The sequence below is a fragment of the Vanessa atalanta genome, chromosome 14, assembly GCF_905147765.1.
Source record: "Vanessa atalanta chromosome 14, ilVanAtal1.2, whole genome shotgun sequence".
NCBI lineage: Eukaryota > Metazoa > Arthropoda > Insecta > Lepidoptera > Nymphalidae > Vanessa > Vanessa atalanta.
In genome coordinates, this window is record NC_061884.1 from 4,052,932 (window position 1) to 4,068,009 (window position 15,078).

Consider the following 15,078-nt stretch of genomic DNA (forward strand, 5'->3'; position numbering starts at 1 on the left):
AATACGATAATACTAAGTTTTACTTAGTATTGTCATATTCCAGCTTCAAATGTGAGTGAGGCAGTGTAACTATAGGGAAAAAGAAAATAACATCTGAGTGTCCAAGGTCTCCACTTACCGTCACACCACAATATATAATAAAGAGATATATTGTTTTAAGCCAATTCACGTCTAAGCTCATAATACGATATACATGAAATTGTCTTATTGTTTCAGTTTATAGTTACAGGATGGACATTAAATATATAGTATTACAATAATGAGGATATCGTCTTGACCAAGACCAGCCAACGCAGGATATATTACATATATTGCACAAGTGCGCACACACAAATATTCTCTCACTCTCATAATTCGATGGGACGGCAAATCCGTCCGAGAGTTCAGGAACAGAACTAACTGGTGTAGAAGTTTTCCGTGGCAAGGGTCCGTGTGAGTGTACATAATTCCAAATTCTATACTCCGGACTGTTACTGATAAATTTTCGTTACAAAATAAAAAGCTCTTAATCGGCTGACCCGGGGTTTGAACCCAGGACCTCAGGATCTGCGGCATTATACCTGGCCACTAGAACAATGATGCAGTATTAAAATATGTTGCTTATATTTGAGATAATGTCTTATATGCTAATGTTTATACATTACAAAAAAAAAACTTTATATAAATTTTCAGGTCTCCATAATGTCTACAGAAATAGTGACACCTCATACCTATACTTTATAGATAAAAAATAGCATTGGATTTCATTCAGGAGGAATCATTGACAGGCCCCGGCCAGACTACACTGGAAAAACTACAGCTGACATTATAATGTCAATATTTATAAAGGGAATTGTGTATTTACTATCAGTTCAAAACCAACGTGTCATATACGGTTATTACAGTACTGTCATTTAACATCGCACAGGGAATTAAAAATATCTTTTCCTTTCCTTTTTTTGTAAACCGTGTTTATAGAGGTTATATTTTTATACCGCAAATATGAGGGCCAAGATAATGAGATACTGATTTTATTATTAAAAACTCTTTCAAATCTTATCACTCGACTTTTTATATCTTTTTTAAAGTTATGGAATACATTTAATTTGTTACAAATTTTATCGTTAGTTTTTAAATTAATTGAAAATCGTTGGAGTCACAATAGGAAAGATGAGTATCATTGATGTAATATTTTTTTTATTCGTTGGAAAAAAAACTTAAAAAAAAATTACCCGTGAAAGAAGATATTAACTATTGTTATCGTTGAAATTATAGTACGTTATTAAATCATCATTGAAGGGTTTCAAATGATTGAGTTATCGACGACGAGCGACAAGGGTCCGACTTATAAATCTTTATACAATAACGAAACAAGGAAAATGTTGCGACGCAATTTTCGTTGAATGTGCAGTACACTATTTTCTTTTACTGATAAAATGGAATTGAATTACTTCTTCACAATTCTCATATACTTTCGACGAAATGTTATTACAAAAATGTATATTAATAAAACTCAGAAACTGATTAAACACACACAGTCGTACAGACTGAAACAGAACAGATCTGGATAGAGCGAGATCTGGTACATCTAGTAGTATAGATTTTTGCATTTGAGTTCGAAGAAAACATTTTCAAAGACTTAACCTTACTTCCAAATTGTTTAAGTTAGGAATATGTTAATTAGTGTAAGTATAGGTTTTTGTTATAAATAAAGGTCAGATGGCCCAGTGGTTAGAACACGTGCATCTTAACCGATGATTTCGGGTTCAAACCCAGGCAGGCACCACTGAAATTTCATGTGCTTAATTTGTGTTTATAATTCATCTCGTGCTCGGCGGTGAAGGAAAACATCGTGAGGAAACCTGTATGAGTCTAATTTCAACGAAATTCTGCCACATGTGTATTCCGCCAACCCGCATTGGAGCAGCGTGGTGGAATATGCTCCAAACCTTCTCCTCAAAGGGAGAGGAGGCCTTTAGCCCAGCAGTGGGAAAATTTACATGCAATGATGAAATTAATGAAAATTCGCTAATGCAAATGCTAATGCAAAAGGTCAATAAGTATCAGCGTTTTATGAAACTAAACCCCTTAAGGGGTTAAGTACAAAAGTTTTTATTTGTATGTAAGAGTTCCGTGGTATTTTAAGCTTTTATTTGTCAACGAAAAAAGGCCCATACTATACTAGAGTAGTTTATCCAAAAACTAAACATTTGTGATAAGTGGAATACTTTCTTAGATATTACAGATGCCAGTCCTTTGGGACACACGGCTAGTTCTATAGGTAAAATAATCTTGGATATTATTTTTCTGCATTATATACGCAGAAAAATAAAGTGATAAAGCTGATAAGGGAAGAGTACCAACAACAGTCAACATTTAATTTAATTCTGTAACATGTAAATTCATTAGTGCTGGTAAGAATTAATTATTTTAATAAAATTAGCAAGATTTGAATAGATCAATACAGTCGTAGTGTGCAATTATGTTTATTATAATATAATTTCTAATTTCCATATTGTTAACATTTATTTTATTAATCTTAATTGCTATATTACCTAAATTCTGGTTTTGTTGCTTTACAACGCCGTGTATATTATATATATTAGTTTTAGTCGAATTTATTGTATAATGCTGTTTAAATTGTTTGATGCGGTTTTCTATTAAGAAAACACTATTTGAATAAAGAATATTTTAGTGCTGACTGATCGATGCTCGACAAGAGAATTACTCAAACGTAATAAAATAGCTTCAGTATACCGTGCAGTTTTTTTTTTTGAGTCAGTAAAATTAATGTAATAGTCAGAGAAAATATTTGGAGCTTATATTTGGACTAACAGAGTTTTCCCCAAAGCATTTACCACACAGTCTTCAGAGATGAGATAAAATAAAAACATAATTTAATCGTGTTGTGCAGATATTCTAACCCACGAAAGCTGATTGTATTTGAATATGTATGTATGTATTATAAAAATACCTTTTTTCGTGTTTATATGATCTATAAGATTGAGTATAGTTCCCTGCATTAAACATTTCGTTATTATATTCAACTTTTTAATAATACTAAGGTTTTTACAATAAAAAGATTATAACATTTGTAATGTTTATTGAAAATAATAAAGTTTTCTTGTACGCCCGGACTTTACAATCAAAAATATTTTATTTATAGCGTAACTATCTTATAATTTAATTTACATTACCTAATTGTTGATTGGAATACAATATATAAAAGCGTTTTATTTAAAAGTATACATTCTAAAGACACTTTCAAGGTGTACCCGAATAATAATATGAACAAAGAAATAATTGTATATTTTATCGCTCGCTTGGGATAAAATATATTCAAGCATTTTAGGACTTAAGTTTAAAATGTATACTATTCTGAATACATCTTATATTATTTTACATTAAAAATAATTATAAAAATAAAACTTTTCATCTTTGTTTACACATGAATATACTGCAATGTTTTACAAAACTATTTGCATTATTAACAACTTTCGCGATGTTCAGCGTTGATCAATTCTACTAGATAAATTGATACTAGATAAGCAAAAATTGGTCTCCGTGACTCACGTTCGCGTATCTGACAAAAGCTAGCACAACAGTCAATATTAAATCCAGATTTAAATATGAAACGGAAAAAATTATAACGAAATTTATTTTGCTAAATGTAATAATTAAATAAGAGACATTAATGAAATAAATCAACACCTTTTGTTAGTATAATTGGATGGAAAAATGAATAATTTAATTAATTTAATAATTTGATTTTATAAAATTCAAAGAAAAAATATTATGAAATTCTATTACAGTTGATTCACACATCATAAAAGAAATGTATACATTTTATTACATATAGGGAGATGAGGTTAGCTAGTGTTTAAAGAGTATGTTATAAATTCAAGTTTTTGGTCAAATAATCAAAACTTACGGCAAAACGGCAATCTAGATCTACAAATTTATATGTTAAAATATAAATAGTGAATCATTTTAAATAATCCTAGAAGTAGGGACTAACAATAGCAGCTGGTAGTTTTGAAACTATTCTTGAACTTCCGTATAAAACTTTCTAAAACACGCGTAATATGTAAATTGAACTAAACCATTCTTAGATTATGAAATGCATGTACGAACAAAATGGAGGTTTAAATTTATGATTTTCCTAAAGTACCTAATAAGAACGAGTCGGAATTTTAAACAAAACAAAATAGTTTTTGTTTAATTGACATTACATTTTACTTTATTTTATGAATACTTTTTTATTTCCTCATTTTTTTTCTTGGCACTTAACAAACTCTATTTATACTCATACGTATTTACAAGCTATATTTCAATTTTATATTACAACAGCAGCGATTTGTTTCATCTAACATATAAAACGCTGTTTTTTACTCTAACATAATTGAACTTTATGTTTTCCAGAACATTCTTTACACGTTTAATATTAATATCACTTTTGGCAATGTATGTACATACAGATTTTGAAATTTATTCCTAAACGTCAGTGAACTGTGTAATGTTCGTGTATACCCAAGAAGTCGAAGTTATAAACTAAGAAAACTAACCTTTTTCATGTGATTATACGCTTTGTATGTACGTTTATATGTTTATTTTTCTAACAGTGTTTCTATTTTTCTGGTAATTACATTATTATATTATCTGTTACTAATAATATCAGTTATGTTTGAAAATCGAATGGGTAGTTATTTGTTATTTAGATTATGTGCTAATTAGGTTAGCTGAGCTCGTAATTAAAAGTAAATTTTATTAAAAATTACATGTTTTTTTGTAGATTACTTTATTTTTATTTTTTTGTATTCTGCTTGTCAGAAAATAACGAAGCAGTTTCCTAAAACAGTTTCTTTCAAAACATTACTCAAAAAAGTACAAACTGAGACAAGATTTTTTTTGAAAATAAGATAATTTTAATACATTTTTCTATTACAATTGCAATAAATATGTGTAAAATTACACATTATTACACTAAGCATACGAAGACAGCATGTTATATTTAAATGGTAATACAAGGCACTGCCTTAAAATTACTTTTATATAATATACAATTTTTATAAGCAATTATAGCTACATTTAATATATTACATGTTACAAAGTATTTTATTAAAGTCTAAATGAATAAATAAACAGTATGAATGGGAAAATTGTTACATGTTTAAGAAAAATAATAAATTATTTTCGAATTTGATGTTAAAAATTAAATCTATGCAGATTAAACTATATAGTTATTGGCTTAAAGTTTATCTTTTACTTCACAACCTGTTTTATTGAATACATTAAAAACAAATCTAGATTATACATTAAGCAGAACGTTAGGATTCATAGATTATACTTACAGATAAATTTTACTTATTCTGTCGCAGTTCAATATTCTATATATTCCGACTTCCAGTATTGTAGAAATTAACGACTATATTAAATGTATCTGGCATATAAATTATTGTAGAAAAAAAATCAATTCCATTAAATTTTGAAGCTACCGTGTAATTACAGTTATGTATAAACGGGCAAGCTTAAAGCGCGTTGCAATTCCGAAGCATATATTATAACCTAACGAAAGTATTAAATTTAACTAGACTGGTATCTCACTTTGTATGGATTCTAACTATACTTCTTAGACGAGTATCTCGAGTATTTATATTAACATTTTATTGCACCATAAAAAGTCAGTAAAACTAACACAGCAGCGCTATAGAGGCGTTTCTTCGCCTGACTCACTATATGGCAATCTAACAACTTTAGCACCTGCCAGTACACCAACACCTTCCAAACATGATCTTCTATTTGCTAATACATCCTTTAAAAATGCTCTCCTAGGTCCAGCTAAATCCGTGCCTGTTATGGATCTTGTTAACTTCTTTAAGGCAGGTAACTTTAAAGCTTCTTCATATGATGGTGGTTCATCCGTGGGCGTAGTTTGAGCACGACCCCCAAATGGATCTCTTGAACACGTCGGTGACAATTCCCTAGAGAAATATAAAGTATTTTCTCCGTTTCTTCTTACTTGTGATTCTGGTATAGGTTCGTAAGTGACAGGATTATTTGTTAAGTCATCCAGAATTTGTCTGGCGCTTCTAGCAGATGTTAACACACCTGCCCAAGATCTTCTATTCTGCTGTTTAGCTTCATGAGATCTAGAGCTACCAGCAATGTTATGACTTGAATGAGTTCCAGCTATCGTAACTCGTGGTCTCCTTGTTGGTTCATCGAAAGATGCTGCTTTTATAGCAGGCCTGTTAGTTCTTGGTTCACCTTCAATGTCAATAAGAACACCTGCGTTAGATGCATTTTCCGCTGGGTCTTCTCTTAGAGCAGCATCGATGCGCATAGCTTCTGAGTATGACGGTACAATTGCACAGTTGCCTCGGATGGCTGCAAATAGTTCGAGACTATCCACAGTAGATGCATGTGAAAGTGGAAGAGTACGTGGAGGTCTGGAAGCAGCACATAAGACGGCGCTTTGCTCATCAGCCAGTGCCCACGAGTAATTTGTTGCAGGGACTGGCGGTAAAGTGTCAGATAAATGTGTATCTAAATCTAATTGTCGACTAGGGTCTAATTCGTAGTTCGTGCCAAATATTTTTGTTATCTGTAAATATAAACCATATTGATTTTTTTGAGTAGTAGTTTTATTAGCAAGCATGGGCATAGTTATCCTTCATCTAGGTACTTACCGTATAATGGACATATGCCGTATTACATTCTATAACAATTCTTAGAGGCCAAGAGAGAAGAAGACAGGAAAGTGTCCAAAAAAGAAGTTGAGATGAATACCAAGGACAACGATCAGCTTCCCTTAAAAAATAAAACGAACCGTTAAAACATTTATCTAAACTATAAAGAGAAGTTGTATAACCTATTATCAACTCACCTATATGCTACCATGTACTCCCTAAAAGAACTAACACCTATTAAATCTAATCCCTCACGCATTTCCATGAAGTCGTCGAACCTTTCATGTTCTGCAAAAAATCTTGACCTTTGGTCTTCAAATTCTGTAACAAAAGACCGATTTTATAAAAAATATAATGGTTCCAATTATCCTTTAATCTTTAAACCCTCTCAAATAATTTGTTTTAAATTGCTTTTTCTTTGAATTCAAAAGTAACTACGGCATACAATATAAGCTCTCTTGGAAACAGTACTTTTGAACGTATGGCTGTATTGAATTTCAAAATACGGAGTCATTCTTTGTAACATCTGTTTGCAATGTTTTGTGGATATATTTTTATTTAAATATAGAATAATTGAAAAAAATACATATTTGAATAAATTTATATAGATATATTAATTTAAATTCAGAAGCAATGAGGAAAAATGTCCTTTTTGATCGTCCTTGTCTTGTAACATTCTTTTGTTTCCAACAATACCCTAAGCCATCGTAGGATTTTATTAATGACCACCATTTATTTGCAGCTTAGTTGAATCCGGGATTTGAAAATCCTAATCCTCTTAAAATTAACTATAAAATCAATTTGTATGATTTTAAAAATTTAAATATAAAACACAGTCATTGTCGTTTCATTTACCACTGGCAGCCTCAATGTTCGCGAAAGCGAATCCTTTGCTGAAGCGGACCTTTGTGATGGGGGTTTTCGAATCTAGAACTAAATTCCGCGAAGCATCACGTTGGCCACAACAGGCATGTGCAAATGACGTACTTGCGCTATGCGTATTTACTCGTTCGTAGTATACCTGAAAATAAAATTATAATATATATCTTTCATCCATCTCAGAAAATATAAGATCGTTTCCAATGATCAGTTTTAAATTTAATCATTGAGGAAGGTAAAAGTTACAATAATAGTAAGCATACAATTTTACCCAACGATCCAAAGAGTATAAGACTAAATATAAACGTCAAACGATGTGAAAAACTGTATGGTTTTAGTAACAAGCTCAGTCAATGATTTGTATACGTAATATTGAAAAGTTTTAACTCAAGATATTTTCACTAATGTTTAATTGAAGTGCTCTGTTTTTATTTATAACACAAAATTATTATACAATGCTCTTAAATTAGGAATATTAATATTAAATGCATATAAAATATATCGTTGAGGACAAAACCACTCAATTTAAATGTCAATTAAATTCCTTGTTAAGCGGATCACAGTTGTAGAGCACCCTTAAATTCATCAGTGATGTACATGATAAAAACGTTATTAAATAATTAATTTTCATTTACACAAATGCCATATTTAAAAAACTTTTGCTAGGTTAAATATCTATTTAGGAATGATATGTAATATATTTATGGAGCTTTATTTAATCTGTGGTTTCGTGTTTGAGGGTAATGAACTGTAAAAAATGCGTCTGTGCATTTCAGTATTTCACTTTACGATCGCAATGACAAATGGCTTTCTCCCTTCCGTTTGTTTCAATGTATGTAAAGTGTATCGATCGGAATGATAACGAGTTTCTGAGGGAAGGGCGCTGAATTCTGATGTTCATACTAAGAGCAAAGTTGAGGCATTGAAATGATATGATTAATCCATAAAAATATATTGCTTTGGCTGAGTTTTCGGAGATAAACTCAAGATATGTATATGGAGAGTTGGTTACCATGTTATATGTAGAAGAAAACCATAACAATTTATGTTCTTTGTTGTACATAAAGAAACGATTATTTTATTTTTACTTTGCCACAATTTCCCAAAAAGTTTTACCGAATTCTCAGGACAGGTGTCCTAATTTTTAGTGATCATTTCATCATTCGGTTAAAATAATATATTGAATGATGAAGCTCCTATCATATCTATATAGATTGACATTTGCAAAATTGTGAGGCGATGCTCTTTTTTCCAACGAACATTTGCAAGCTCATGTGGCATTTCTACCCTTACCTGGGTCGTAGTGTAAGCGTCGCCATTGCGGTATCGCGTGACTTGCCGCTTTCGACGCACGTAGTGGTAGCAAATAGCTTTCCACCTAGTAATGAAAAAAATGATGTAATGTTACGTTCTACGTGAAAACACGCTCACTATGACATTGTCCTCTAAAACTTTATATTCTATTATCTTTTAAATAAATGAAACATTTGCACAAATTTGAATACTAACATAAACATATATATATAATCCATAAGCTTTTATGTGACGAATTATAGAAATGATAATGTCTGCCTATACCAATATTGTCCACAGCAGCACAGGCGCTATGAGACAATCTAGTATAGAAAATATTATAGTCACTCTTACTCTTACGAGTACGTACACTCTTTATCATCCCTCACTCACATAATTCGATGTGTCGGCCAATCCGATACCACCGGAATGTGTTTGGGCACAGAACCGGCTTTACGTGACCTCCAAGGCACGAGAGTGTAAACTGAGAATTTCTTAACAGAAAAACCCAATAGCTTTTTAATGGCCCGACCCGGAGTAATACGAGTGAGCGCCATACAACTTACGTACTATCTTTAAAGTTGGGTTGAAATTTTAAACTGTGTACATGATCGTAGTTTCAACTTTAAAAACGTTTAGTACATGAAGTACATGTGTACAGTAGGTTAAAAACAACATTATGTTATTACTCTAAAAACAAAAAATAATAAAAAAATGTTGTTAAATTCGAAAAAAAAAATTAATTGTAAAAAAATATGAAAAGAGTTTTGAGAGCAAGCAAACTGGATGATACCTTATATAATTTTTTGTCCTACTTCCCTTTGCCAGGATGAAATATTTCAATGGCTATGTGCGATATTTTTTCAAACAAGGGACAAAAGGCTTAATTACTTGATGTATTGTTTCAGAATTCAAAGTGTCAGTTTAACGTTTTGACACGAGGTCACTTTTTATTTCAGCTGCCTGAATTGCCTTCCCTCGTTGTTTTAATTGATATAAAAAAATAAAGGCTTTGTTGTTATATTGAGGCCAATGTGAAAATAGTCTTCCTGATCCTAAGTGATCCACACTTCAAAGTTGGTATTATAAGTACCTACTGGTACTGTGTGATTGTTAGTTTTTTTTTCTCTATAACATAAAATATATATGACATAATACTATAATTAGCAAAAAGTAATCTATTATACCTAAAAACAAATGGCGAAACAGCACAATCTGAGATTTCTGTTGCTTATGAATTCTTGACTCGTTTTTATGTAGATCTTATATATGTAATGTAAAGATATATAAGATCCAACCCATTTAAATATTTATCATCATTGTAACAAATATTTGGATAGCATTATTTTTATAAAGTTAAATAGATGTCGTGGCTAGATCAACAAGGTTGTATGTTTAAATAGATACGAGGAAATTTTTAAACGAAATTCAACGAGCCTTCTAAGATTATACCAAATATTACGATTACAATCTGAATGAATATTTTTGTAAAAGACTAGACTAACCTGGTATCAAATATTAACAAGTTTACCTTTTTCATAAAATAGAAAGCCGATTTCTTCGAGTCAGACATCAAGATAAATTTATTATAACCTTGTATATAACGTATATATGAGTAAGTTAGTTTAAGGCACAAAGAACATTTTAGTGGCTATTCCACTGGACTAAGGCCTCTTCCCCTTTTGAGAAGAAGATTTGGAAGCTCATTTCACCACGCTGCTTAAATGCGGGTTGGTGAATACAAAAGTGGTAGAATTTCATTGAAATTAAACGCCTGTAGGTTTCTTCACGTGGTGTTTCTTCACCGCTGAGCACGACTTATAGCCAGAAATTTATATTTACAGGGTCTAAGAATATTTAATTTTTTACAAGAGTTTTCTATTTTATCTGAATTTTAAATGTATTAGTATGATTAATTTCTTGTTGACTTCTTCACTTGACCATCTCGGCTATAATTGAAATTTACATCAAATAAAGGCGATGTACGATTCATAAATGTTTGATTTTGACCTATCATCATTTATCCATTTCAGACTCCAATACGTGAGAAGCATACAAGGTGTATTAAATTCGAGTCTCTCATATAGACTGAAACGTAATATTATAAAACTTGATAAGTTTAACCATTAAAATCTTTGACATAGACTTTTATTACAGATTTTTGTATGTGAATATATCACCCTAAAATTTTAAATACCGTTAGATTATAGTCTATCTCGCGCAATTGTAAACTGTCGAAAGATTGTAAACGGTTATTCAATTTACAATAAAACATAAACAATTTTGATAGTTCATAATATTTCGGTTAGGTTAGAGTTTGTATAATTTTACTGAAATTTACTTTGATAGATGATATAATCTACCGAAAAATAATACGTTAAATTTATTTAAAATTTATTTAAGGAGTATGCTACGAAGATAGATTATAATCTAACGGTATTTAGGTAGTTCTAACTTTCGTGCTAACTCTTTCGTTTCGGAAACGTAGATATTTCCGACTATTATTTTGTGTGATAATAAGTCTATCTGTACTACGTTCGAACGATTCATTTCTACTTTCAGTTCCTATCCACAGCTCAGCCGTCCTTTCATATTTTTTAATCAGTCAAGCTATTCGATTTTTAAAGCTTCCTATGTGTAGCAAAAAGGATTCCAGTAAGGTAACCTTTAACCTTTAGGTTATTTGTAAAAATATAACATATTCAGAATACTAGAAGTTATTTTATAAATAACTTTTAATTTTATAGTAAGTACCTTATCAGATATTATGGGAATTAATATTTAATTACATATTTTGTTTGTTAAATAACTTATTTTTAGTTTCTTCTTCTTTTTCGATATCGAGATGTTTAATAAGCTACTGATAAATTTCTTCTAAGCCTAAAAAAATACTGGCTGGTTAAGCTTTTGGGCAATCAGACTTCCTTTTATTCCAACTGAACGATATCGTCGATCAATAAAATAATTTAAAATAAGAACATCGGAGTTTTACTATAAGTCATATCAAATCCTCATCAAATAATCGTAATTATTTATAGAAACTATATAAATGTTCAAGTACAATAGCTTTGGGAATACAATTTTTACTTTTATCACAACATTAATCGCATTATTTATAGCTTTGGGGCGTGCAAGAGTAAATTATGGCTATGGTTGAGAATAATGAATTTTAAACAGAACCTCAGGGTGTTGTGTGGGAGGGAAGGGCGAAGTTTCTAGCTACAGTATTCACGTTAAACTTTAACTCGTTGAACCATATGTCAAATCGAAGTTAGAACATTAAATTGTGTTATACATTAGTTTAAGTGTGAAACAATTGTACGATAAGTGACTTGAATCGAACTTTTGGTACTCCTTGTTATAAATAGATTTTGTTACTAATATTTAATGCTGGTTTTAAAGATTATTTAAAAAAGGGTTCTTTAAGATAATCACTATTATTATAATGTTTTTATGTCTTTCGTGAGGCCGTTTGCGTATATATCATATACTAGTTAAACTACTAAATTTATGGTTTGTTATAGTTTTATGATAAGAAGAAATTAAAACAGGTTTAGTTCAAGAGATCGTACATCAGTTTTAATAATTATTTAATGTTAAACATTTATCATAACGTCCATCACGAATATAAAAAGTCACTTTTGTATAACAATACGTTTACAATAATAATTATAACTTGTATCGTTCAACTGTGAAACTACGCTAAGTTGTAAGCCTTCAGTGGAAGTACGACAAATGTCTAGCATTTAAATAGTTGTATTATATAAAGTGACACGTTATTACCAGACTCTCGGGTTGGCGTTCCTCATCGCATGGACTCGTGCGCTCACTGCGGTTACATCCACACGTCGTGCTAGCTGTATCCTCGCTGTGCTATGATAACACTCGACCAAATACACCAAATACAGCAGCAGAACGAAGGCAATTGGAATGTAAGCGTAGCCGACATCGCAGGGGGACTCCCGTACTGTCCTCTTTATTGGGTACCTGATGGACATAAAACTGTTAGTTGATTAGACAGTAGACGCCATTAGTCAAGCTTTGTAATTAAAAACTAACCCATTAGGCTCAGTTATATTCAAGAGGATTTTGAATTTGGAAATAAGCTACAACAACTATTTTTTCGTTACTTAGAATGCGATAATACACTGTATATAAAATACACTGGTTATATATAATACACTGTATATATGTCGTATACTAATATAGTTAGGTTAATTTTTTAATGTTACACCTCCTTACTAGAGGATTTTATTTTTTAAGTATGGTGACACTAGACAGCTGTCATAGAACGTAACCCGATGTAAGACGTGTTGATTTTGATTCCGAAGTTATAAAAGAAATATCACTCTTTTTAAAACGTTTCACCCACTATAATCTCACTTATACATTGTTTAATAAAAATCGTATAAGTATCTTGGCCTACAATATCAAATACCTATATTACGTGTAACTTCACAATTACATGCTTCACATAACTATTACATACATACACACTTGCAAAACTATATCTGTATAAATTGATATAATATAAATAATTGAAGAGTTTCCATTTATGGGTTCTTATGTAGTTTGTTTGTATAGGATATTCCTTTTTCATTATTCTATTATCCCATGCTTTGTTTTTGAATGTTTTAAACGAACAAAAAATACGATCAAAATAAAATTCTAAAAGTAATCTTAATATTATTGTAAAGGATGAAATTTTATTTGTATCTCAGTCTATTTCGTATTTTGTAGATTTGTTAATTTTCAAAATATTTACATTAAAGTAAAAAGAAGCCAGATTTTATATATTGTTTTTATACAATACAATAAACAAATGAAAAAAGGTTTTCATAAAATATATTATTTAGTAAATTTCAACTATATCTATAGATAAAATAGCCATTAATTTCTAGTAATTTAGACAAGTAATATATCGTTAATTATGGGATTTTATATATATATTTTTAAATAATATAAAAATCTCGGGAGCGAAAGCTTTCTTGGTGAAATACGTATTATATTACATTATTATTCATTTAAATTCTTAAAATATCTCCATGTCTCTTAATTAAAAATGTGAGCTGAGGGCATTGACACTGTTTTTATAACAAAATTAATTAAAAGTGCAAATCCTCTCCTATTAAAAGGATTGCTTGCTCAATTGACAATTGCAAATTTGGTTGAAACTTAGTAGGTATAATTTTGTAACAATGTAACGAAAAGTAGCAGATTCATATTGGATAATTGATGTAGAAAATATTTAAAGCAATTGCCAGCCCTACTCTACTAATACTCTTCTATACATATAATAAAATTAGAGTGACTGTTTGTAATATTAAAATAGCCGCTTCTTATCAAATGAATATGTCGTGTATACATATACACGATACATATACCTAAATAACATTTTTATTTCAATTTTTGTTTGACTCTGTCTAACTGTTTGTTCCGGCTAATCTCTAAAACGGCTGGACCGAATTTGATGGGACTTTAAGGGGCAGATATCTGATGTAATAAGGAGTAACTTAGGCTACAACAATAATTTTTTTGTTAACAAACGCGCACGTAGTCGCGGGCACTGCTAGTTCTAAATAAAAACCCTTATTAAATGATTATTCTGTTAAAGATAAAATAGCAGTTATTTGTAAAGGTTTAATGAAATGAAAGAGCAATTTTTAAGTAGTGCTTTAGCTTTCTAGCTGTACGTTCCTGCAGGCTGCACTGCACGTAGTCTACTGCAGTATAATAGCGTACTTAAGTCAGTCTAGTTTTCCAACTCAGCGTGCTATCGTCAATTACTAAGAATGACTTGATTACGTTTTATGTTTAACTGTATGTAGACCGACCGCTTCTCTTTTAAATTAAAAAAAAAAAAAAATCTTATACCAAATACTTTCATTTTGATATAATCCATCGTGAGGTACAAGTTTGACTAAGTGCAAATTATCAAACATTCAATCATACAATAACTATCGAACTAAGCAATCTTTCCATCCTTACTGTTTTAGTATATAATAGTTCGAAATATAATATTTATTTCATAATCCTGTTATATTCATTATAATTAGTTATGACGTGGAAATCTAAGGTCGGGTAAAGGACAATAAAAAAGTTGCCATTTTGATTTTAAAATTGGTTGTGTTAAGATTCTTTTGTAGATGTAATTTTAACTATTAACAGCTTTTGTTCTAGAAATATTCCTGTGCGGTTGATATTATTAAATTAAAAGTTAAAAGGTGGCAAATTATTA

General features: G+C 30.5%; 1 protein-coding gene across 1 annotated transcript in view; it reads right to left on the reverse strand.

Moving 5' to 3' along the window:
- Window positions 1-5,507: 5,507 nt before the first annotated feature.
- The window catches only part of LOC125068801 (transmembrane protein 151B-like), a 54,017-nt gene continuing 44,446 nt past the window's right edge, over window positions 5,508-15,078 (reverse strand). Inside the window, exons 3-8 of the mRNA XM_047678117.1 lie at window positions 12,624-12,827; window positions 8,841-8,925; window positions 7,524-7,689; window positions 6,866-6,989; window positions 6,669-6,789; window positions 5,508-6,583 (exon numbers count right to left, since the gene is read on the reverse strand). Of these exons, the coding sequence (XP_047534073.1) occupies window positions 5,684-6,583; window positions 6,669-6,789; window positions 6,866-6,989; window positions 7,524-7,689; window positions 8,841-8,925; window positions 12,624-12,827 (1,600 nt within the window). The 3' untranslated portion in view covers window positions 5,508-5,683. The remainder of the gene's footprint in view (window positions 6,584-6,668; window positions 6,790-6,865; window positions 6,990-7,523; window positions 7,690-8,840; window positions 8,926-12,623; window positions 12,828-15,078) is intronic.